The 24066-nt window shown below is 41.5% G+C and overlaps 1 protein-coding gene and 1 non-coding gene across 4 annotated transcripts in view; both read left to right on the top strand.

The window, feature by feature from the left end:
• Positions 1 to 9124: 9124 nt before the first annotated feature.
• TRNAL-AAG lies at positions 9125 to 9206 on the top strand. The gene has a single exon. It is a non-coding gene; the product is annotated as a tRNA-Leu (tRNA).
• Positions 9207 to 9311: 105 nt separating this feature from the next.
• The window catches only part of POLR3E (RNA polymerase III subunit E), a 69199-nt gene continuing 54444 nt past the window's right edge, over positions 9312 to 24066 (top strand). The window contains exons 1-5 of one of the 3 annotated variants that reach the window (XM_033914188.1): positions 9312 to 9561; positions 13194 to 13282; positions 14793 to 14843; positions 18648 to 18725; positions 22072 to 22187. In XM_033914188.1, coding sequence (XP_033770079.1) covers positions 13247 to 13282; positions 14793 to 14843; positions 18648 to 18725; positions 22072 to 22187 — 281 coding nt within the window. In that variant the 5' untranslated portion in view covers positions 9312 to 9561; positions 13194 to 13246. Of the gene's footprint in view, positions 9562 to 9840; positions 9992 to 13193; positions 13283 to 14792; positions 14844 to 18647; positions 18726 to 22071; positions 22188 to 24066 lie in introns of those variants that run through there. The other 2 variants (XM_033914189.1, XM_033914190.1) reach the window with 2 other exon arrangements.

Below are 24066 nucleotides of genomic sequence, written 5' to 3'. Positions count from 1 at the left end.
GTGAACAGAGAGTCACACAGATGTTACAGAAAGTGCTACCTAATGGTTATATGACTATCTGTTTGATGTTAGCATTAAAATATAATTTAATTGCAATTTAATTGATTATCAGTTCATTAATGCAATTAAGAATTTAAGGGCTCCTTTTACTAAACGGCGTTAAAAGTTTTTTAGCGTGGACCGGCGAGATAGATGCTCTAGAATTCCTATGAGCATCGGAATATTTACTTTGCTGGCCCACGTTAAAAACCTCTAGTGCCGTTTAGTAAAATCCAGTGTAAGCTTTTTCTTTGCAGGTAGAGAACAACCCTGTTTCCATGCAGGTAAAGAGTTGCACAGGCATTATAACAGTATAGGATTAAAAAAAAAAAAAATTATGTTTACAAAAATATACAGTTTCTTACGGAGAAATTAAATGTATTTAGTAAAAAAAAAAATAATAAAAATTTGGAATGGTGGTATATATGTATTGCTGCATATACTATAGTCGATAGATTTTTTTTTAAATAAAACATTTGACGTGTGAAAAATCTGAAATGTTACTGAATTTGCATGTAGGCAGTGCATGGACGCTGCAGCTGTCTTTGCATTTTGACTTTATGCCATTGGAATTCACTTTCTTTTTATTTTTTTTTTTCTTTTGCTTTGTCAAATAAAGCTGTTCCTTCTCTCAGGTTCCACTGTGTACTGTTCATTTATTCCTGGAACTGGATTGTTTTGTTCCTTCTGCTTCAAATACGATGCGATACATGTGTTTATATATACATACATTTGTAACACGATTTTTGTTCTTGGGCAATAAGTGTAACTTCCTTATTACTTATGCCTAAAAAAAGTATAGAAAATGTCTGTTATTTCCATAAAACTTTGCTTTTGTGATCAGGATAGTTAAATTTTGTAATTTACCTATTTAAAATGTGAAAATGCTGAGTTTTTATCATTTCATTCTGATAAACTCATAAAAAGCAACATATGAATCACAACATATATTTATATTGAAGTTATACAAAGATGACCACAGAAGATTTAGAAGTGAGTAGTTTTTGTTTTTTTCAAGATTTGCGATTACATTGTAAATCATTTTCATGAATCAGCCCCCAGATGTAGTCTCCCATCATGTTCTCATTATATTGTCCTTGGTAGTGGTGTTCAAAATCCAGTATATCCTGGTGGAAGCAGGAAACTGCTCTCACGTTCTCCTTGAATGTCTCAAGATGAGCAACAAGGACATGGATTTTGAGAGACATCCTACAGTCCATTTTACTGTAATTCTTTACCAGATTCTCAACCAATTCCATGTAGTTTTTTGGCCTTGTGATTGCCCAGGAAGCCCCAAACTGCTGCAACAAAGCTGTTCCAATCTGCTTTTTCCTCCCTAGTAAGCTTCTTGGGAAATGACTTGCACTCTAGCATCTTGATCTTTGCCTCAGACGGATTAAGGAAAGATATCTTGAAGGAATTTGAAGGCTGACGACTCCTTATCTAGATCTCTGACAAATTGTTTCATTAGGTCCAGTTTGATGTACCGTGGTGGCATTAGCACCTTCCAGTGGTTCCCATTTGACATTGTTTTTCCCCACAGAGAACTTGGTCCACCTTTGGTAGTGTGCCTTTGTGTCCCTGCTATCCTAAAGTCAGAGATAGCAGGGAAACTTGGTAAAACTGCTATGGAGACCCATTAGGAATGCCACCATTTTGAAGCCTCCAATGACCTCCCAGCCATACTCATTATACTTCAAGGTGCCTAGTAAGGTCTTGATGCTGTTGTAATCTTCTTTGAGGTACACTGAGTGAGCCAGTGAAAGAGATGGGTACTTGTTCCTGTTAAGGAGCAGCCCGGCTTTGATGTTCCTTGATGAGCTGTCAACGAAGAGAGGCTTCTCTTTTGGGTTACAGGCAATTCCAATTGCCTCAAACAGACTGGTCACATTGTAGCCGAAACAGCTTATCTTGATGGGTGAAGAAGGTGGGAAAAGCTTGGTGACGCTTTCTCTAATCTAACATTTCATCCAAGTTCCAGTGCTTCGGCCTAGATGTCAAAAGGACCCCTAAATTTACTCAGCTTGGACTCAATCTGGAATGTTCTGCAAAAAGGTAAGTTTCAAAATATCAATATCCTGGTCACAAAAACAAAGTTTAAGGGGAATGATAGCCATTTTCTATGTGTCTGTGGCATAGGCAATTAAGAACACTTATTACCCAGGAACAAAAAAAAATTGTTGCATAATGAATCTGTAGACATACAGCTATCATTTTTATGAATAAAAATATGATTTAAGGTTTACAAATGATAACATAAAAAGGAATCAGCTGTTCACTTCTTCAAAAAGTATAAAGCCTAGACCAGGGGTACCCATACTTTTTTAGCTTGCAAGCTACTTTTAAAATGACAGTCAAAATGATCTACCAACAATAAAATTTTAAAAAACACAAAGCACAAGGTACACAGAGAAAATGTTAATTATCATTTGTATTCAGGGTTTTTTTCAGAGGTCAAGGTAGATGACTTTAAAATATGCAATGTCACCTCAGTAACAATTATATAAAAATAGACAAATAAACCCCCTCCCCTTTTTTTCCATATCTTTATTCATTTTAAAAGCCAAAATCAAGTGTAACATATTATCAAACAATGTACAAATAAACAGCACTTAATTCCATTAACTGATATAATAAAAACATATCCCTCCCCACCCACCCACCCTTTCATATAGCAAAAAGACAATCAAGAATAATACAAATGATCAAAATTGTGATCAAATAATAAATGCATATTCCCTCTCCCACCCATCCTGGATGTGTATAATCAAAGGGCTAAAACCAATAATCAATCTTTACAAAAATACCCTGTCCCTTTTTACTAAACTGCACTAGAGGGTTTTAACGCAGGGAGCTGTGCTGAATACCCCTCGCAGCTCCCGATGCTCATAGGCTCCCTGCGCTAAAAACCATTATCACGGTTTAGTGCAAAATATAGACAGCAGATATAAGTTCTCAAAACGGATACATTTTGATCACTAAATTGAAAATTAAATCATTTTTCCTACCTTTTTGTCTGGTGATTTCATGAGTCTCTGGTTGTACTTCCTTCTATTTCTTTCTGCCCCCTCCCCTTTTCTTTCTGTCTCTCTTCCCCTGCCCCCCTCTTTGTTTCTGTCTTTCTGTCCCCCTGCCTGTCTTTCTTTCAACCCCTGTTCCCCCCCCCAAGCCATCGCAGCGATTTCTCCACATCCCCAATTCGTTCTCCCTGCCTCCCCCCCCAAGCCACCACACTGATTTCTCCCTGCTTCCCCGAGCCAGGCCTGGTGCGTACAAGCCTTCACCTCCAACGTCAATTCTGACTCAAAGATCCAGGCCAGCCAGGCAGCGATTGGCTGGCCCAGAACTCCCTTTTTGACGTCAGAATTGACTTTGGAGGCGAAGACTTGTGGGTCCGGCGCTTGTACACGTCTGGCCTGGCTCGGGGAGGCAGGAAGAGCAAGATCGCAAAGGCAACACGATCGACTCGCGTTGCCTTTGCGATCTACTGGTCAATCATGATCGACCGTTTGGGCATCCCTGGCCTAGAGAATACTCCTGAAGTTGCTAAGCAGCACGTTTTTCAAATTTGGTAAAAAAAAAAAATAATAATAATAATTGCACGATGCATTACCAGAGGATGTGGTAAAACAGTGTAGCAGCTATATAAAAAAGGTTTAGACAAGTTCCTGGGGGAAAAGTCCATAAACCATTATGAACCAGACAGACTTGGAGAAAGCCACTGCTTATTACTTTGAGCACATGGAATTGATCCTGCCATGTACTTGTGACCTGAATTAGCCACTGCTGGAAACAGCATATTGAGCTTCATGGACCTTTGGAACCTGATATGGTAGTTCTTACGTCCTTTTAAATTGCATCTCAACCCCTTTCCAGTTCCTCTTCCCTCTATGTCAATGGGAGAAGCAGGATTTGAACTAGACAGCTATACAGGAATGGGGTTGGTGGGAATTCCGCAAGGATCCACCCCAAAGTTACAGCTCTTACTGAGTTGTTTGAACAGTGCTGCCAATGTAAGCGCACGGAGGCAAGTTCATTAATTGTCAGACCTCATATGTGGATTTGACCTATACCTCTATTCTATAACCTACACACCTAATTTATCTTGCATTCTGTAAAGGGGGGCGTGGCCAGGGGAGGGGCTTGTCAGGGGTGTTCCCAGACTTTAGTTGTATCTATAATAATAAAACCCTAGAGCGCGCATGCACTGTCGAAAGTCCGTGAGTCTTGGTGGCGTGAGGTGTGCTGTGCCAGTCCTCACGGCGCCTGCGCTAGCTGGAGGCGAGTGTGCCAGCGACTCCTCCCTCCCGCTGCCGGTCCTCTTCAAAGTGGCCTGCTGAGGTTCGCCAGCCACTGTAGCGAACCTTGCAGGCCGCTCTCCACCTTCCCGATGCAATGCAAGAAACGGTGAAGAAAACTATAAGAAAAAAAAGCAAATCCAGGTAGGCGAAGGCTGGACGGAGGCTGTGACCGGCAGCGGCTGCTGCTACTCCTCCAGCCACCTAGCTCCTCTCCGTCGGCCCCGGCCAGCAGCCCCCTCCGCCCCATCCTCTCTGCTCCGGTGGCCCGCGCAGGAGAAGGATCGGATGAAGCAAGATCACAGCACGAGGGAGACCGTGCAAAGGGAAATGCAAGGGGGTTGAAAAAGCGAAAGGTGGGACGGGAAAGGGAGGGGGAGGAAGCCTAAAATGAAAAAAAACAACAACAACCCAACTTTATACAGGAAGAGGAGTATCTAGCACCCGTTAATGTAACGGGCTTAAAGACTAGTAGTTATAGAATACAGTACTTGCATCTATATACCTAACTTGGTGAGGGTATTTGTCTCCCATCCTGTGTGTTCTAAACCTATACCCGATTTTATTTTTGGTTTTATTTTTTTAATATTGTAATTTAAGATACCCTCTTCCTTAATGTTTTAATGTTAATTAGCAGTATGTGTGATATTTGTGGATTTTATTATTTTATATTTTTATCTGATGTAAATCGCATTGAATTGAGATTTTGCGATCTAATCAAAGAATTTATTAAACTTGAAACTTGCACCCAAAGTTACATATGAAATTACTAGCTTAGTATGCATTTTATAAAGATAGTTCCATGCACAGCTGTCTTTATAGAATTCATACTTACCGTACTGTGCCTCATCCTGGTGTCTAATTTTGGGTGACCTTTACTGCTTGCCCTTTGTTCGGTAGCATGGAATTTTGCTACTATATGATATTCCAGAATGTTGCTACGATATGGATTTCTGCCAGACACTGGGATCTGGATTGGCCACTGTTGGAAACAGGATTCTGGGCTAGATGGACCATTGGTCTGACTCAATATGGATGTTCTTATGAATCTCCACCACCACCACCACCACCATGGTGTGCAATCTTATTATCTCATCTGAAAAAAGATACAGGGAAGGATGCTAAAAACAGAAAAAGGAGATGGAAGGTCTTTTTTGTGAAGAAAGGCTAAATAGGTTAGGGCTCTTCAGCATGAGCAAGGATGGTTTAAAATTTATGAGTGCAGAAGAAAAGGTATGTTTACTTATTTAGAACCAACCTATCAATACTGATTAGAAAATATTTAAAACAGACTGACAAAAGTTTTGGGGTTTTTTTTCTATATAACAGAATAAGTGGTTTTGCTACTATTTGGGTTTTTCCAAAATACTGTGACCTGGGTTATGAAACCTTACTGAGTTGTTTTTTTGTTTTTTTTTAAAGTGTGTCCCAATTGCACTGGATAATAAATTTTTCCAAATGTTTTGCTTCATTAAAACAAACTGGTGATTCTAGGACAAGCAGGATGAGTCAGCCACATATGGGTGTTGTCCCAACTGTTCCCAATTTGCGGATAAGCTCTCTAATAGCTCAGAGAGATTTTTTTGTTGTTGTTTTCTCTCTCTGAGCACGTGCAGTGCCCGGGCCCCATTGGGCATGCCCAAGCCCTACCCATTTCCCCCTGCTTCCCCCTAATCCCCAGTCTTTAGTTTCCGCCCGTTCCCATCGGTCGGATTTTCTATAGCTCTCCATTACAACTTTTCTACTCATCACCTTGAAGATGCCTGAATCATCCAAAGAAATGACTGGGATGCAGGAGCTTCATTAAAACAAACTGGTGATTGTGATAGACCCCTTCAAAATAAACACAAATATAATTTCCCACTGACTGTATCACAATCACAGGAAGCAGTGTGGGTTTGAACTCACAACCTCAGGGTGCTGAGGCCATAGCTTTGACCACTGCACCACACTCTTCCCCCTATGGTTGTTCTTATATTTTGGAATTTGTTGTCAGAGGATGTGGTGAAGGCATCTAGTATAGCTAGATTTCAAAAGAGTTTGAGCAAATTCTTAGAGGAAAAGTCCTTAAACAGTTATAGGCCAGATGGACTTATGAGAAATGGATCTGCTATCTAGTGCCCTGGACTGGAATTGCTGGGTTCAATTGACCTTTGCTCTTACCCAGCATAACTTATGTGACTTGCTTAGCTGGTCTCAAGTAACTATGTTCTTGGTATAGTTGATTTGGGGTTTTTAAATTTTTGATATAATAGGAGTCTCAGAAGTGTGTGGTCTTTGTCCATCAAGAGGGACAGTCTAGAGTCTCTGGTTCTAAACCGAACCCAGCTTACAACAGGATGCAATGGACACTGGGCAGAAGGAATCCCCTTTCCAAACTGGAGGGAACTATGAAAGGGGTTGGCATATAAAAAAAAACCTGTCTTCCTTCCTATAAAGAGTAGAAGTTTTCTGAGCCCAGCACAGCCACACTGCTGAATCTGATGTGACCAATTCAGCTAACCGATAAAGAGAGCAGTTCACTCAACAAGCTTGGTCAAAGGACAGAAGGGTTTTGTGATGCAATTGGATCTGGTGAACTACCATAACCTGTTTGCAGAATTAAGTTCAATGGATCTTGGTGGCTAGGTTCTCAGTTGATGTGTTGGGTTTTTGTTTTTTAAATATCAGGAGATGAAAGTAGTATGGCATCTCTTGCCACTTATTTTGTGGTATGGTGTGCCACAAGGCTTCCTTCTCTCACCGATCCTATCTCATGTATATCTTTGATCATTGAGTCAAACTTTTCAGCATTATGGGATATCTTTTTACTTCTATTACTCCAAAATAATTTTTATTTTATTGTTTCCCCCCCTTACAAATCTTCCTTAGAATCAATCTATAAAGGGGTGGGTAAGGTTTTTCAACATGTCCTTTACTGAATATTGAAATTAAATTGGGGGGGGGGGGGAGAAATAACATTTTGTGGTTGGGAAGGAAAGGTGAGAGGGTTGCCATAGAGTGAGTTGATGGAATAGTTCAATGTAAAGGTGTAGAGAAAAAAATAGCTAGGCCTCATCCCTGATGGTTAATATGAAAGGATTAAAATCCTGTGGGGGGCATGCTTGGTAGAGATAGAGGTAACCTGAGGAGGACAGCAAGTGAATCCCTAGCTCATATCTCTGAACATGAAATAAGCCCATTACTAACTAGAGGGACTAAAGAAGAGTGATATTTTAATAGCCAGAGCATAACTAGATGAATATCCATAGTTATTCTGCTGGAATAACTATGGATGGTGGCTGCTGGAAATTGCCTTTTGGTACCCGGATAACTAGGCAGGTAAATTAGGACAGCCGAAGTCCAAGGTCTATTTTGTGCAGAATAATCAGTAGTACCCAGGTAACTTCCAGCTTTGCCCCTGGGCCCACCTGGGCACTACCTGGATAGTGATAATGAAAATTCAGATATGTCCCTGATGAGCAGCATTTATTTGGATAGCATTCTCACCTGCCTGGGTTAAGTGCCACTCAATATTAGGGCAGAGTTTTTACTTAAAATGCTTTCTTAATACTCTCACCTTGTTGTCTTTTGACTTCAGATTGTGTTGAGCTTTTCCTCTAGCCGCTAGGACCCATTAGCTTCATGCTGGTGTACAGTTTTGCAGTATTTTTTTTCCTGCTTTTCTCCATCACCGTCGTCAGTGAGAGTCTGGCTACATAGTCTAATATAAATCTCATGTAATGTGTGGCAAATTAAAATTTATTTACTGATAGTCAGGGCCAGCCCTCCCAGCAGATAAACTAAATGCCTGCCTACGGAGGCACAGTTCTGGGGGTGGCACTGGAACCTGCATTGTCACTGAGCACTTCAAGGCCTGCTGCATCCCATCACCTCCAAACTTCCTGTTTCAGCGGGTTCAAGCTTTGTAAAAGAACCCAAAGTTATTTAAGCAGGCATTTTGGGCTCCTTTTACAAAGGTGCGTTAGGGCCTTAACGTGTGGAATAGCGCACGCTAGACCTTAAAGCCTGCATTGAGCTGGTGTTATTCTAGAAGCGTACCACGCGGTTTAGTGCGCAGTAATTTTGTGCGTGCGCTAAAAATGCTAGCGCACCTTAGTAGAAGGAACCCTTAAGATAGACTAAGAAAGGAGACATTTATGAAGTACGACTCTCATGAAGGAGTTTCTTTTGGAAGATTGAGGAATTTTTTTTATGATCGTTGTTTTTTTATTTGGTATTTTGTTCTGTTTTGTATTCATAATTATGTATGTCAAGAATTTTTAAGCTTGTGTAGAAATATAAATATTTTAAAGAAATCGTTTTCAAGATTTTTGTCCTGTTTTCACCCCACAGTTTCTAACTGCTCACACAAGAGTTCTGCGTAGAAACGCCTAAAAATTTGCATTATGAGGGAACAGAGGAGTGTCAGGTCATGTATTAAAAAATGTCCTTTATTTTTAAATTTATTTCAACTTTTTTGTTTTATGTATTTGACTGTAGCTGCTGTGTCTGTCCTGTGCAGGTAGGTGTATTTTTTTTTCACTTGGACATGCATATCTAATTACTTAAGTACAATTCTCAGCTGAAAAATAGATGTTGGGATCTGAAACAAAAATGGTTTGCCTTTCGTGTAATTTCCTTCTTTTTTATAGTTCAACATCGTGCCCTTGAGAACGTACATTGCCTTTTCTCATTCTGTTTTGCAGCAAAACGTTTCTTACATATCTCTGCTTACACATTTCCAGTGTATGTTAACAGACTTTGCAGTTGTTTACACTAAAATCAGCAAAGCTGTTCCCCAAGAAGGTAGCGTGGCCGAGCGGTCTAAGGCGCTGGATTAAGGCTCCAGTCTCTTCGGGGGCGTGGGTTCGAATCCCACCGCTGCCAGACTATCCTTTTTTTTTAAATTCTTTTATAGGTTCAGCTTTTACTGCAGCGCCGCCTGGCGTGGGAACCCTGGCTCGCACCACACCCCCCCCTCCCCAATCTCCGGCTCCCTCGCAGGGAATTGTGGGTAAGAGGAGCCATTCCCACGTGTCCATGCGTGGAGCAACATGGCTGCCGCCTGAGAGGCGCTCGGGAGCTCGGAGCTGCCCGGAGCTCAGTGGTTGTCACCGGCGCAGCGGCGACCGGCGTCCTTTCTAAGGAGGCTTTGACTTTGGGTCCTGCCTATCGTGGGCGGGCGGAGTCTTCTGGCATTTCATTGCGGTTTCCCTAGTCCGGGTGGGAGGCTACGACGCCGGTAAGCAGTTCCGGAGTCCGCTCTGCCCGGTTGGGGGGGGGGGCAGGCCGGAGTCCATGCCCAGCTTCCACGTGTGCCCATGGCATGGGGTTGCATCAGCTTCTGCAGACCGATGCTGCGCCTCCCTACGGCCAGTTTGATCTCTCCGGGATGATTAAAGGCGGGCAGGATCAAGTAAACTTAGGAGCTTTTGCAGGGGTTGCTGCAAACGTGTGCCCGGGCATGGGATTGGAGGGATCTGCCTCTTGAGCTGTGTGTTCCCCCCTCTTCCCGGGGAAAGTTGGGGTGGGGGCGGCGGCTGCTAAACAAACCCGGCAGGGACAGAAGGAGTGGCGCTGCTAGCAGGAAGTTAACCCAATAAGACTAATTAAAGCTATGCTATAGGAGCCACCTCCCAGTATTGAACGAGTCCCTTGACTGTGTGCTCAAGGTGAGTGAATTCCTGTTGGCCTTAGCACCCCCCCCCCAATCGTTTAGAAAATTTGCTTACCGTGTAAACCTAGTGCCGTTGACCTTTGAGCAAAGCATTACCTCTGAGTAAAGAGCTGAATCCGGATCATATTTTGCTTACTAACTGAATGACATAAATGCCAAAATGTAATATACACCCAGTTCAGTTCATAGAAAACTGGACCTCAACCCAATACCTCAAACTAAATAAGAGCAAAACCAAATTTCTTTGGCTAGGACCCTCACCTGACCCATGTTACATTCCAAGGATTACAGTAGACGACCCACCATTAGAACTACAATGCTGAATCTTAGGAGGATAAATTGTGCATAGCTCTTCATGGTTAGGTGGTTATCAATCAATAATAAAACAATCTTTCCTTGTGATGAGAAAGCTAAGATTCATTAGAAAATACTGTACTGTACTTTGACACAGAGGCTTTCTGAATTTTAGTGTAATTCTTAATCCTTTCTTGACTAGACTATTGTAATGTAACACTAGTTCTTTGTTCTAAAACATTTGCTAGTTCAAAATGCAGCAGTAAGACTTGTACAGATTATGGAACTCAGAGCACCTATAGTCAACTACATAACTGCAAAGATCAAGTTTAAATTAAGCATCACTACCTTTAAGATCCTGACAGGCAATGCCCCTGACTACCTAACAGTGTTGGTCACCCTACTCCAGGTTGCCTCCAACAGATATTCCATCAAAAATATTATCCACTTAAAATTCCTAGCATGGAACAATATAAAGTCTACCAGGTAAATTACTTTATCCATCCAATATCAATTAGCAAAATGCTGGAACCAAGTAGCACTTACACTATGATCTTGTGAGCACTATCTCAGGTTCAGAAAACCTTTAAAAGCATTTCTGTACCAAGACAGGGAGCCAACCCTGAAGTAACTGAAATGGTAATTGTAAAAGACCATTTCTAAGCTGTCTAATGTAGCTCCTGGGACATGATAAGCCAATTATAACCTACTTGAACTTGTAACTATGTATTTGTAACTATGACCTAACTGAATTAACTGTGTATATATATATATACTGTGTATATATATATATATATATATATACCATAACCCTCCTTATAATATATAGTGATCCTTCAAAAAATCTCTCAAAATCTTCTATACCCACCTGTCTACCACCCTAATAGCCCTTATAGCTGTAGGTTGCACCTATATGGAAATAGAGCAGGATTTTGGTGGACTCACACTTTTCATCATAAATGTAGTGGTTAGAGTTTCTTATAGACCTAGGTTCTCCTCTCTTTGGCTTATTAGACCATCCACAAGGCTACTTAAGACACCTGTGTGATGCTCTACTAATCTTTCCCATACCAGATGCTGCTGTGAAGGTGGTAGGCATCACTTAGATAGGATTTTAAATAATGCTGGGGAGGAGCTGCCTGTCTTGTTACATATAGGTACCAATGATGTAGGAAAATGTGGGAGGGAGATTCTGGAAGCCAAATTTAGGCTCTTAGGTAGAAAGCTGAAATCCGGATCCTCCAGGCTAACATTTTCAAAAATGCTCCTAGTTCCATGCGCAGGACCCAAGACACAGGAAGAGCTCAAAAGTCTCAATGCGTGGTTGAAATGATGGTGCAGGGATGAGCGATTTAGATTGGTTAGGAAGTGAGCAACCTAGGAAAGAAGGGAGCTTATTCCGGAAGGATGGACTCCACCTTAACTGGGATGGAAACAGGCTGCTGGTGGTAGATCAAATTGGAGGGAGGTTGCGCTATATGTTAGAGGGAATTTGAATCAAACAAAATAAACATTCCAGTGCAATAGGGATGGTTTGCGGAACCAAGGGTCTTGCATCCGCTCCCATGAGTTTGTTGCAGGAGATACTGATTATTGGTTTTCAGTACCACCTCCTTATTCCTGCCTTCTGCTGCCTCCAGTCGTCATTTCTTGTGCAAGTGAGCCTGTAGAAGCAACTTTGATCTGTTTACTCTTTTTTTTTTTTCCCCCCAAGTATTTTTTGCAGTTTTTAGCGGGATTTTGTATTCCTGTTCAGCTCCAGTGACTGCCTAGCTGACAGGTGGATCTTGCGGAGACCTACTCAGCCAGCCTGCTGGAACTGTGGAGCTTGGGGGTTTTCCCCTTCTGTTTGCTCACTCCTTGACTTGATCAGGAGTGCTAGTGCAGGCTGTACAGGCATCAATTGTGTTTCTTCAGAGTGCATGCAGTGTTGACTGCACTTTCCTTCCTCCTCTTCGCGGTGTTTGGAGATCCTGTGGGTTGAGGCTCAGTCCAGCTCTGGCCCAACTGACAGCTGAAGAGTCAGAAGAGGCAGCTTTCTTGGTGGCAGAGATCCTTTCCTATTTCCAGCTACTCTGAGAGGATCCGTGGTTGGTTGCAGCACATCTTCCCAGCATCTGGTCTGTGAGAGGATGGTCACAGCCCACAGGGCAGTTCGGGGGAGGGGGAGATCTGGAGTTGTGGTTTTTAAGGTTATATTTTGTTGTAGCCTTGTTCCCCCATCCTAAAAATCCTAAAATCATTGGGTTTTTAGGTCCTCCTGTGGAGATACAGCTGTTTGTTTGTTTTTAATGGGAATTCCTGGCACAGCCATCTTGGATTTTTCCCGATTTGATTTCTAAGTTTTCATACTTCTTCCAAAAAGCCTCATTTTTTATTCTACCCACCAGGGATGGAGTTATAGCTAAAATAAAAAAGTAACATTTAATTTAATTGCACATTTAAAATCCATAGAATGCCGGAATTAGGAGAACATTGGCAGCCAATACAATCAAGCTAAATAAAAAACAAAGAGACACAAACCTACAAAGTAATATATTAAAAAGTATCTAACTCCAAGCATAACCTTAGAGGGTAATTTTATAATAGGGCACATAGGTTAATAAGATAGATGTTTTTTGGCTCCAATAGCCTCTTTTACTTTACCTTTTAACCATGCCGGCTCTCTTCTCTTTTTTCTACCTTTGTTAATATATGAAATACTTCTGGTGTATAACTTTCCCTGAATGTCTAACAAGAAATGTTTGTTTGCATCAGAACGATTGACTAGGTCACATTCTTAATCTAGAGGAAAGATGAAATGATTATTGATACAGGATTATATAAAATCACAGGTTGGCTTTATAATGTTTGAAATAAACCTCTGATGGCACCATCATGCTTTTTTTTTTAATTTCTTTCAGATATCGCCCAGTGAAGATAGCTCAAAGTTGAAAGATTTTCTACTCATTCTAGCATGGCAAATGAGGAAGATGATCCAATTATACAGGAAGTAAACATATTTTTAAAATTGTGTTTGTGTTGTAATTATCATTTGGTTAAATATATAAATATGACTGCTTGAAAAATAATATGAATTACTCCAAAACTCGGAGCTTCTGTTCTCAAAATCATAATTACTGATAAGAATAATGACGTTTGACTAGATTAGCATAATTTCTCTCTGCGACCCTTTTGGTAAAAACAGAAACATCATTAGAATGATTAATCTCCAGTATGATGTAAATCTATCATTATGGCTCCTTAGAGCAGAGAGATGACTTCTTTTTAGTCTATTAGAAATAGGATCATTGTGACTAATGTCATAACCTGTCCTTGCATAAATCTTTGGTGAAATCTCCTCTTGGAGTGCTATGTACAATCCTAGAAAGTATGTATTTGAAAGACTGTGGAGTGGAGGAGTGGCCTAATGGTTAGGGCTACACCTCATCACCCTGAGGTTGCAGGTTCAAGCCCAGTGTTGCTCCTTGTGACCTTGGGCAAGTCACTTAACACTCTATTGCCTCAGGTAGTACGTTAGTCAGATTGTGAGCCCACTAGGACAGAAAGAGAGAATTACTTGAGTACCTGAAGGTAACTGGTTAGGCCAGGGATAGGCAATTCCGGTCCTCGAGAGCTGGAGCCAGGTCAGGTTTTCAGGATATCCACAATGAATATGTACAAGATGGATTTGCATGCAGATCTCTCTCATGCATATTTATTGTAGATATCCTGAAAACCTGACCCGGCTCCGGCTCTCGAGGATTGGAATTGCCTACCCCTGGGTTAGGTCATAAGCAGTGTATAAATAATAAAATAAACAGAATATCAAACGGTGAACTTGGACAAAGAAGTGGCTACTAAAATGGCCAGTGATCTTTGTCATTAAGCATATGGGGACAGACTTAAAGATCTCAATATGTATACCAGTATTTTAGAAGAATGACAATAGAGGGGAGATATGTTAGACATTTAGCTACCACTAGGGCAGGCTTATCTAAGTTCAGTTCTTGAGGGCCCACAACGGACCAGTTTTCCAGGATATCTCTTAATGGATACACATGAGACAAATTTGCATGCAAATCTCTCTCATACATATTCATTGGGGATATTCTGAGAACATGGCTTGTTTGTGGCCCTCAAGGACTGAACTTGGACAAGCCTGGCCTAAAGTAGAATGCTCTCAACGGGAAGGAGCCTCTGTGTTGTAGAATGAAGGTGAAAGGAGAGTACCATATATACTCAAATATAAGTTGATCTAAATATAAGTCGAGACCCCCATTTCCCCCCCCAAAAAAAAACAAGGAGTTAAAATGGTTGATTCAAATACAAGATTGGGCCTTAATATTCAAGTGCCCTGCCAGGCTCTGCACCCAGCGTCACCTCACTCTCTGCCAGGCTCACTAGGGACAGAAAAAGTATTTGCATATAGTATATGTAAACTGCTTTGATTGTACCCATAGAAAGTTGGTATTTCAAATCCATGACCTTTACTCTTAATTCTTCTTTTTTTGCCATTTCAGATTGATGTCTTTTTGGCTAAAGGCCTGGCAGAAAAGCTGTACTTGTTCCAGGTACTGTATATGTTAAATTTTTATACGCTTTGTATTTTTATTTTTAAAATATAGGCAGATGTAAAAACTGATCACACTTTGATTTATTATAGAGCAGGGGTAGGCAATTCTGGTCCTCGAGAGCCGGAGCCAGGTCAGGTTTTCAGGATATCCACAATGAATATGCATGAGATGGATTTGCATGCACCGCCTCCTTGAGATGCAAATCTATCTCATGCATATTTATTGTGGATATCCTGAAAACCTGACCTGGCTCTGGATCTCAAGGACTGGAATTGCCTACCCCTGATATAGAGCTTCATTGGCTTCCTGTCCAGGCAAGGGCACTGTTCAAATTTTACTGTAAGCTCTCTAAAGTATTGTTTGGTTTGGCTTCATCCTATCTAGTCGCCCAATTTGAATGGGGAGTGATGTCTAGATCTTGGGGGGGGGGGGAAAAAGACTAAAATTGGTAAATTTGATGGCTTATTGAGTGGCTAGGTTAGACATGGAAGTTTTGATGAGTTTAACTGATTATTTCAGATTTCCGGAATAGAATTGACATGTTTATTTTAGAAATATATATGTTCGTAGAAAATGACTATTAAAGGTAAGTTTAAATTGTCATAATATCTGAAAATGACCATCCTTGAACTGAAATTAGTTAATATAGAGTATGTTTGTCAAATAATCTTTAGAGCTTTTGTGTTTAATAAAGGGGGATGTTATCAATGTGGGAGACTTTAAGACAGGGGTGTCCAACCTTTTGGCTTCCCTGGGCCGCATTGGCCAAAAAAATGTTTCTGGGGCCGCGCAAACGCTGCAGCAAGACAGAGGAGGGAGCTGGCAAGACGGTAAACACCCAGGGGCAGCAGAGGAAAACACTGCATCGCCCTTGACCTGGGCTGCACAAAATACTTCACGGGGCTGCAGGTTGGACACCCCCGCTTTAAGATATGTTATGTTACTGTGAACCCAGTTATTGTCGCTGTAGGTTGTATGTGAAGGGTTTAGCTTAGTGAGGTGGATCTTTGTAGCATTCATTAAACCCCTGTCTTCAGTCCTTCTGTCAAATCACTAAAGTCTTGAAGTAGAACATTAAGGGGCCTGTGCAGTGAAGTTTTACACTTAACCATGCCTTAACTACAAAAATGAACAATGGTAAGTGCAGGGGCTGCGTGCAAACTGTACCCTGAGTTCTTTATCACACCTTAAGTGTGTTTGCCTCTTGGGGAGGGGTTAAATGCCCCTACCCTCACTGCACAAGCGATGCATGCTGTTAAGTAATGTGTGCAGTCTCGGTGCGTATTCCATGTCTGTTTTTCACCCATTTGCTCCCACTGTTAGCATGCCTTAGCGAACAGACCCTTTAATGCAGAAAAAGATACCGTATTTTTCGCTCTACAAGACGCATCGGACAAATAAGATGCACCCACCTGAAGAGGAGGAAAACCCAGGAAAAAAAATTCCCACTGCTTTGCCCTGTACCCCCCTCTGGTGGTCTAGTGGTAAGCTGGGATAGGGTCTTATAGAGTGAAAAATCCATAGGCAGTGTAGGCACCCCCCCATAGGCAGCAGACGCACCCCCTTGTACCTTTTTTTTGTGCTGTTCGCGTTCCTGCCTGGTCCGGCGCCGCTCCCCGATTGGCTGCAGTCAGTTCTCGTGCCTGCCTTCTACGCCGCTCTGTCTGGCCCCGAACCGAAGAAGAGCCATCCGGCGAGGGAGACAGGCAGGAGCGCCGAAAGGGGACTTAAAAAAAGGTACTGGGGGGGGTGCCTGGGCTGCCTACGGAGGGGGGGGGAGAGTATTCGCTCCATAAGACACACCCTTATTTTCACTCCCTTTTTGGGGGTGGATAAAGTGCGTCTTACGTAGCGAAAAATATGGTAATTTCATTTCTTTTTCTCGAATTTGCTGAGATAGAAATGAGAACTAGAGCAGCAGTTTAAGCACAAGGGAGAGGCAATGCCTCTTTTGTTGTTGCTTGTAAACTAACTGGAATATGCCAAATAACATTCTGTTTTCTCAGAAAAAAGAGGGCTGGGGGACCATTGAATCATAAATACTCATTGCAGAATGAATGGTGGGACTAACTTTCAAAACACAGGCCAAGATCTCACTTCGTTAATATTGAAAAGGAATAAAGCAAAATGTCATGTGCAATAATTTACATACAGTGGTAGTACAATATAGTTACTGTATATACTTGAGGACTTGCAGCAGCCAGTCACTAGTGGCTCCCTAGAAGGCTGCTCCTGCTCTGGTTCACTACTGGACGCAAGGGAGGTAAAGGAAGGCACAGGAGGCCGGCACAGGAGGCGGGAAGGATCCCTCCTGTCCCGGCCCACTGCTGGACCACTGAGGATTTTTAAAGTAGACGGGAGGGTGGGCAAAAATTTTTTGAGTCGGCCCAGACAGGAGGCGGGAGGGATCCCTCCTTTCCCAGCCCACCAGGTCTTTACAGCAGGCCTAGTGGAGGCCTGCAAGGCATTGGGAGGGAGAGGGCACAGGGTAGGAGGGAGGGGGGCTGGGTTCAGAGCCTGGAAGGAAGGGAGGGGGCACAGGGTGCAGAGCCAGGGAGGGGTGGCTGGGTGCAGAGCCTTTCAAGAGAGGGAGGGATGGAGTGGGGCTGGATGCAGAGCTGGGCAGGGTACTTGAATATTGACCCCCCCCCCCTTCCCGGTTTATATTTGAATCAACCTTTTTCCTCCTTCTCTCTCTCTTTGTCCAGAGTCTTTCTCTCTCTCTCTTTGTCCAGAGTCTTTCTCTCTCTCTCTCTTTGTCCAGCGTTTTTCTCTCTTCCCTTCTTCTCCCTCTCTTTGTCCAGCGTCTTTCTCTCTCTTCCCTTCTTCTTTCTCTCTCTTTGTCCAGCGTCTCTCTGATCCTCCCTTCAACACCCAAGTTTATCTCTCTATCTCTCCCCTCTACCTTCGAGTCTAGTATCACTCTCTCTCCATCCTACCCTCCCACCCATTGTCCAGCATCTCTCTCTTCTTCCTCCTCCCCCTTCCCCCGCCTCAAAACTTATCTTCTTCAGGTCTGTAGTAATGGCAGTGGCCTACTCCAGTGCTTTCCCTCTGACTTGCTTCACCCATGTGTAAACAAGATGTTGGTTCAAAGGGAATGCTCTGGAGATTGCCAAAGAGATTAAACTCTATTCATTGGCTTTTCTTTGATTTGACTCTTGTTAATCTGTTTATTCATCTCCTTGGCCATTTCCACTTCTCTGTAGACTGTTTCCTGTGTCTCCGAGGGTAAGAACAAAAGATCTGGGGTTTGGGTTTTTTAAAAAAAATATCTTGTGCATATTCATTAGGGAAATCCTGAAGACCTGACCTATTTGTAGCTCTTGATGACTGAACCTTTGCCCCCTGATCTATGTGATAGCCTTATGCAGAGCCTTGAGAGTTTTTCAATATGTCTTTTGAATTAGTTATATGGAAATATCTCTTGCAAATTTAGAGAATGATTTGAAGAGGCAGTTTCATTACATTACATTACATTACATTAGGGACTTCTATTCCGCCTATACCTTGCAGTTCAAGGCGGATTACAAAAGAGCTAACTGGACATTTCCAGTGAAGTTACAACAGTTTGTTTGGTTTTTTTGGTTACAAAGGAGGAGAGGTAGCTGGATTAATGCCACTATACATTAAGGGGTCTTTCCCAGAATAAAATGTGGATGTCTCCTAACCAAGTTATATCTGATATGTAGATTTTGAAATGCCCCCAACATGTGAACCATTGTACGCTGAATCATCTTGCTGCTCTTCCCTGCTCCCCTCTCCTCATAACTAATGTGCACCTGCATGTTTCTCTTTCAGTACCCCATCCGACCTGCCTCTATGACCTATGGTGATGTGACCCATCTGTCAGCTAAAATTAAACCAAAGCAGCAAAAGGTTGGGCACTTGAAGAGGAGTCTGAGAAAGCTACTCCTTTCACAAAGTCTTTTGTACAAAAAGAGAGAGACATCTTAGCTTTGATTCTGCAAAACTCGAGCTGTAGAAATGTTCCAGTATCTGGAGAGATTTGGTCTTTTTTCTCATTAATAAGTGGCACCTTGTAGATTAACCATTTTATCGAGGCGTGAGCTTTTGAGGACCAGAATCCACTTCGTCGGATGCCTCAATAAATTGATTGGCCTGCAAGATGCCACCTGCCTCCTGTCAGTGTTATCACACTAGACTAACAGGGCTACCCTTTCTAAATGTTTAAGATATGTTTGGCAGCTCTCTGCAGTTTGGCCCTTGCCAAATTTTGCCAATTAGAAGCCTAAGAGAACTTGTGTGGTAGGGAATAAAAGTGGAACACAAAAGAAAACAGAAATCTCCACAGTAACTATAAATAGAAACACAAAGAGTGGAGTCTCAATACTGTTTCAACTGTGGTGGTCAAAGGTGCTAAATATATAAGAAGAGTCTCTTGTTTCAAGTTTTATTAAGTTTCAAGTTTTATTATTTTTAATATACCGACCATTGACAAGTATCTAGCCGGTTTACAATGATAAGATAAAATAAAAAATTAAAATAAATCTTATAGGAGGGGGAAGAGTGAACATTAAAAGACATTTTACAAAGACAAACATGAAAGTGGGGGGTAGAAGGAAAAAGGGGGGTAAATGATTACATTGTTAAAAAAAAAATATGAGTTGAAAAGGAAGGGAGAAGGGATGTAACAGGGATTGGGTCGCTTCTTTTTTTTTTTTTTAATTTCTTTATTCAGTTTTGCATATTACAACAAGTGTATCAGAAAAATTCATATAATCTTGATTTTCTTCATGAACACTTTAAGTACAATATATCATACTTATATTCATATTTTATAATGATTTAAATATTATGTAATACATTTAATAAATATGACAAATGTAAATAAAATAGAAAACCCCCCAATCCCTCCCTCCCTATTTCAGAAAATCTAACCTAATACATCAAAATGTATTAATTAATTCATACATATTATGAGATAAATAAAATAAAACCCACCCCCATCCCCACTTAACAAATATCTTATTATGGAAAAATGTTATTAATCATTACAAAAATCTGCTAATGGCCTCCAAATCTTCTGAAACTTAAAAGCGCTTGGCAGGCTTTTGAGAATGAGAAGTTTAGAAGCTGTGGAATGCATCTTGAAATAAGAATGTTTTTAGTTAGACAACACAAGGGGAATCCACACCTATAGAAACCCCAGTGGATAAAGTAGTGGATATGAATTTGTCTTTATTTCTGGAAAATTCCCTTGAGGTTGTCACTCAAAGAACTACCATGTTGTTGACCCTAGCCTTGGAGAGTGATAGGGAATTTATTCTTCGTATGTATTTTCGTCATATAAATGATAAGTTTTTGGGCTCTAATGTTCGAGTTTTTCCAGATTTAGCTCAGAGGACCCAGAGACGTAGGAAGGAGTTCTTGTCCCTGAGGTCAAGAACCCTGGCTCTGGGGGCTACATTTCTTGTTAAATTTCCTGCAAAGTGTTATGTATCTTTTCAAGATAAGAATTTTCTTTTTTTTTTGAGCCCAAACAACTTTTGGAATTTATTGGACCAAAAGAGAAATTGGTAACCATGTCTAGTAATGTATGACCTGCCAGCTGGCTGTAATTTGGGAATCTAATGCCGTGACCTTGATTAGTTGATTTGTTACTACTATTTAGAAGTTTATTTCTTTCCTTGATCTTTAAATTGTGGACTAAATAAGACATTATTATTTTTCTTTACAAGTTTTATTGAATATTATTACTGGATCTCTTGCATTGTATAAAAGTAATGCTTGTATTTAAAATGGAAAATCTTATAAATAAAAAAAATTAAAAAAAAAAAAAAGAATGTTTTTAGTTTAGCCTTGAATTTGTCAAGAAGATTTTCGTGATGGAGTTGGGATGGCAAGGCATTCCATAAAGTTGGGGCGACTACGGAGAAGTTGGTTTTCCTGGTGTAATAGAATTCTTTGATGGAGGGGACAGATAGTAGGTTCTGATCTGCTGATCTGAGAGTCCGGGAAGGGCAGAGAGGGATGATGAGTTTATCCAGAAAGGGTGGAAGACGCGAGAGTTTGATTTCAAAGACTAACATAAGTGTTTTATAAGTAATATGGTGTGTGATAGGTAGCCAGTGGGCTTCTTTCAGAAGGGGAGTAACATGATCATATTTACCTATCTTATGTATAAGTTTTATTGCCGTATTTTGGATGAGCTGTAGACGCTGTAATTCTTTTTGGGGAATTCCGTTATAAAGAGAATTGCAGTAATCAAGATGAGAGATGACTAATGAATGAACAAGGGTTGTGATAGCTTTGGTTTCGAGGATAGAAGTCTTTGTTCTGGTAAATTAAGCTTCATTGATATTGGAGAAAGACACAGGGACAATTTTTTTTTTTTTAATTCTTTATTCATTTTTTAAACTTAAATTAAGTGCAACAGTATATAACATCATTTTTACTTAAGTACAACACTTAATAATCTATTAAAATCTAATTCAGATTCCATATCCCTCCCTCCCCCCTACTTAATAACTTTCTTCAAACACAAGAAATCACATAATAGCCTCCTCCCTATTTTTTATTAGGACTCATAAAACAAAAACATTCCCCCCACCTCCTCCTTGGATGTGCATATTTAAGGGAAAAAGAGATATTCAATCTTTACAGTATCTTGTTAATGGCTCCCAAATATCCTGAAATTTCTTAAAATTCCCCTGCTGCAAGGCAAGTATCCTTTCCATTTTAAGGAGAAGCAGGAGATTTGGGCAGAGAGCAGAAGGAGATCGGAGCACCCCGGTTTATATTCAAGTGAACCTTTTTATATTCAGGTATATATGGTGCTCCCCTAATCCATCCTGAACTCTGTTATCAAATTCAAATCACTTAAAGCTCATTTTCCCAGTTACCCCTTCCATTTTAGGTGGAGTATTTGGATGCATATCCAGAGATTCAGTCACTATAGAATATTTTGCATACATTTTAATTTTTTTCAATGATTTTAATGTGTTAGAATTTATTTCTAAGGTATGAATGAGTTCTACTTTTAATGACATTCTTTTCTTCCTCTGCGTTTTGTGTTTATTAATAATATTTTATAAACACATTTTGACCTGTATGTCAGAAATGGCGGTTTTGAAACAAAATAAAAAACCCATTTAAGTCCTCCCCTCTACACTGCATGTATAGAACACTAATCCGAGCATTGATGAATTAAATCCTCTTGTGGTGTCGCCTTAGATGTTAACCTAGGCTTAATAATCTGCAGGTGGAGCTCGAAATGGCCATCGATACCATGAGTCCCAACTATTGTCGCAGCAAAGGGGAGCAGATTGCACTCAATGTGGACGGAACCTGCACTGATGAAAGTAGCACCTACTCAACGTAAGCGTGCTCTTAACGTGGTCTGTGTTCTCCTTTGTGTGCTGAAAAGAACTCTTGGGTACACTGAGGACTAAATGCACTAAGACAGGGGTCTCAAGGTCCCTCCTTGAGGGCCGCAATCCAGTCGGGTTTTCAGGATTTCCCCAATGCATATGCATGAGATCTATGTGCATGCACTGCTTTCAATGCATATTCATTGGGGAAATCCTGGAAACCCGACTGGATTGCGGCCCTTAAGGAGGGACTTTGAGATTCCTGCACTAAGAGGACCGATGAGACCGTGTAGGTCTGCTCCGGTCTGATTTTTTGGCTGCTTCAGAAAGTGCTATTGATGCACTAAAAAGCTTGCATGCAAATGATTCACGCAGATGCTCGTCGTAATTCCCAACTTCCGTCCGATTGATCGCTGTGAGAGCGACTCTTACACGTGCACAAAGCCGGCAGGGTAAAGCCCGAACAGCTGAGAGGCAGAGGAAAGCCTCCTTCAACTCAGTTGTTCAAGGCAGGAAACCTTTTTTTCCTTCTTTTTTTTTAATGGACACAGATGGTGTGTCTGTTAAACACGTACAATATCTGCCCCATTAAGAAAAAAACCCTACCCCCCCCCGCCGATAATGGCCCTCCCCAACAACCCTGTTGAACGCAGCACCAGGAATCCCCCTAATCACCCCCCACGCTAGCGAAAATCGGTAGGAGGGATGGCCATTCCCTCCTGCTATTTGCCTTCCCCCCATGAGACAAAAATGACAGGGACTATGCCCACTCCTTACTGTCATGCCAAATCTCTCCCCCCCCCCAGGCAGCGAAATGGCATGAAGGATGCCTACTCCCTCCTGCCACCAAAGGGGCCCTTTCCCCCAGAAAAAAAGGCAGAAGGGATGCCCACTTCCTCTTGCCATGCCGTTTTCACTGGCGTGAGGAGGGGGGGTGGAGTTGGTTCCCAGTGCTGGTTTGTTGGGGAGGGCCATCATAGGTGGTGGGGGCGCTTTTTTTTTTTTTTTCTAATGGGGCAAATATTTTGCATGTGTAACTTGCACAGCATCTGTGCCCATTAAAAAAAAAAAAGAAAGGTAAGCGACTGGTCTTGACCAGTACCTTTTTTGGGATTGCTAAAAGCGATCACTTTTTTTAGTGCATCGGGAAGCCATGTTAGAGCATCAGTCGCTGTACTAATTTACATGGCATTTTAATATTAATGAGTATTTTGCATAGTCAGATCAGGGAATGAACAATTGTGCAGAAAAACAGGTGGTGCATTGGATTGGCAAATTTGATCGTTGATAAAGCCTGTTAAAACAGGTTTAACGATGATCACCGGCTTTAGTGCATCTGATCCTGAATGTGCAGCTATATAATGGGTGCAGCACTCTATCCTCTCTCTCTTTCAGCTTCAGAATAACACGCTTAGTACAGTCCAGGAGATTTCAGCCCAGCCACAGCCTTTCTGAATTAGCAGATCTCTTTGTGGTTAGACAGGGCCCTAAGGCCATGCTTGCAAGAGAAGAAAGCGTAATAAAGGGGGGGTTACCACATGGAACCTCAAAACAGAAAAAAAATATTCCTAGCCCCTTGTCTGGGTGGGTTGGGGTTGGTGGCAGAAGGGTCAGCGTTTTCATAGAGGTGTTTGGCATAGCGATTCTGGTGGTTTAGGGAAGGAAGAAAGGGGTGGGTGGTAGGGGATAGACTGGACTGGCTTGTTCTCTGTGTTACAGAAGGGGTTTTTTCTTTGTGGATGGGTGCTGTCTAGTATAATTTTGATGCACAGAGGTGTATCGTATTTATGGTGGTTTCTGTTTACTCTATAAAACTATTTCATGGTTGGCATAGCAGAAAGTTTTCTGTATGGACTTGCTTGTAAACTGTTGATACTGTTTGTTTT

This window comes from Geotrypetes seraphini, chromosome 11, assembly GCF_902459505.1.
Source record: "Geotrypetes seraphini chromosome 11, aGeoSer1.1, whole genome shotgun sequence".
Taxonomy (NCBI): Eukaryota; Metazoa; Chordata; class Amphibia; order Gymnophiona; family Dermophiidae; genus Geotrypetes; species Geotrypetes seraphini.
The sequence above is the reverse complement of the archived record's forward strand: the minus strand, read 5'-3'. Positions and strand labels throughout refer to the sequence as shown.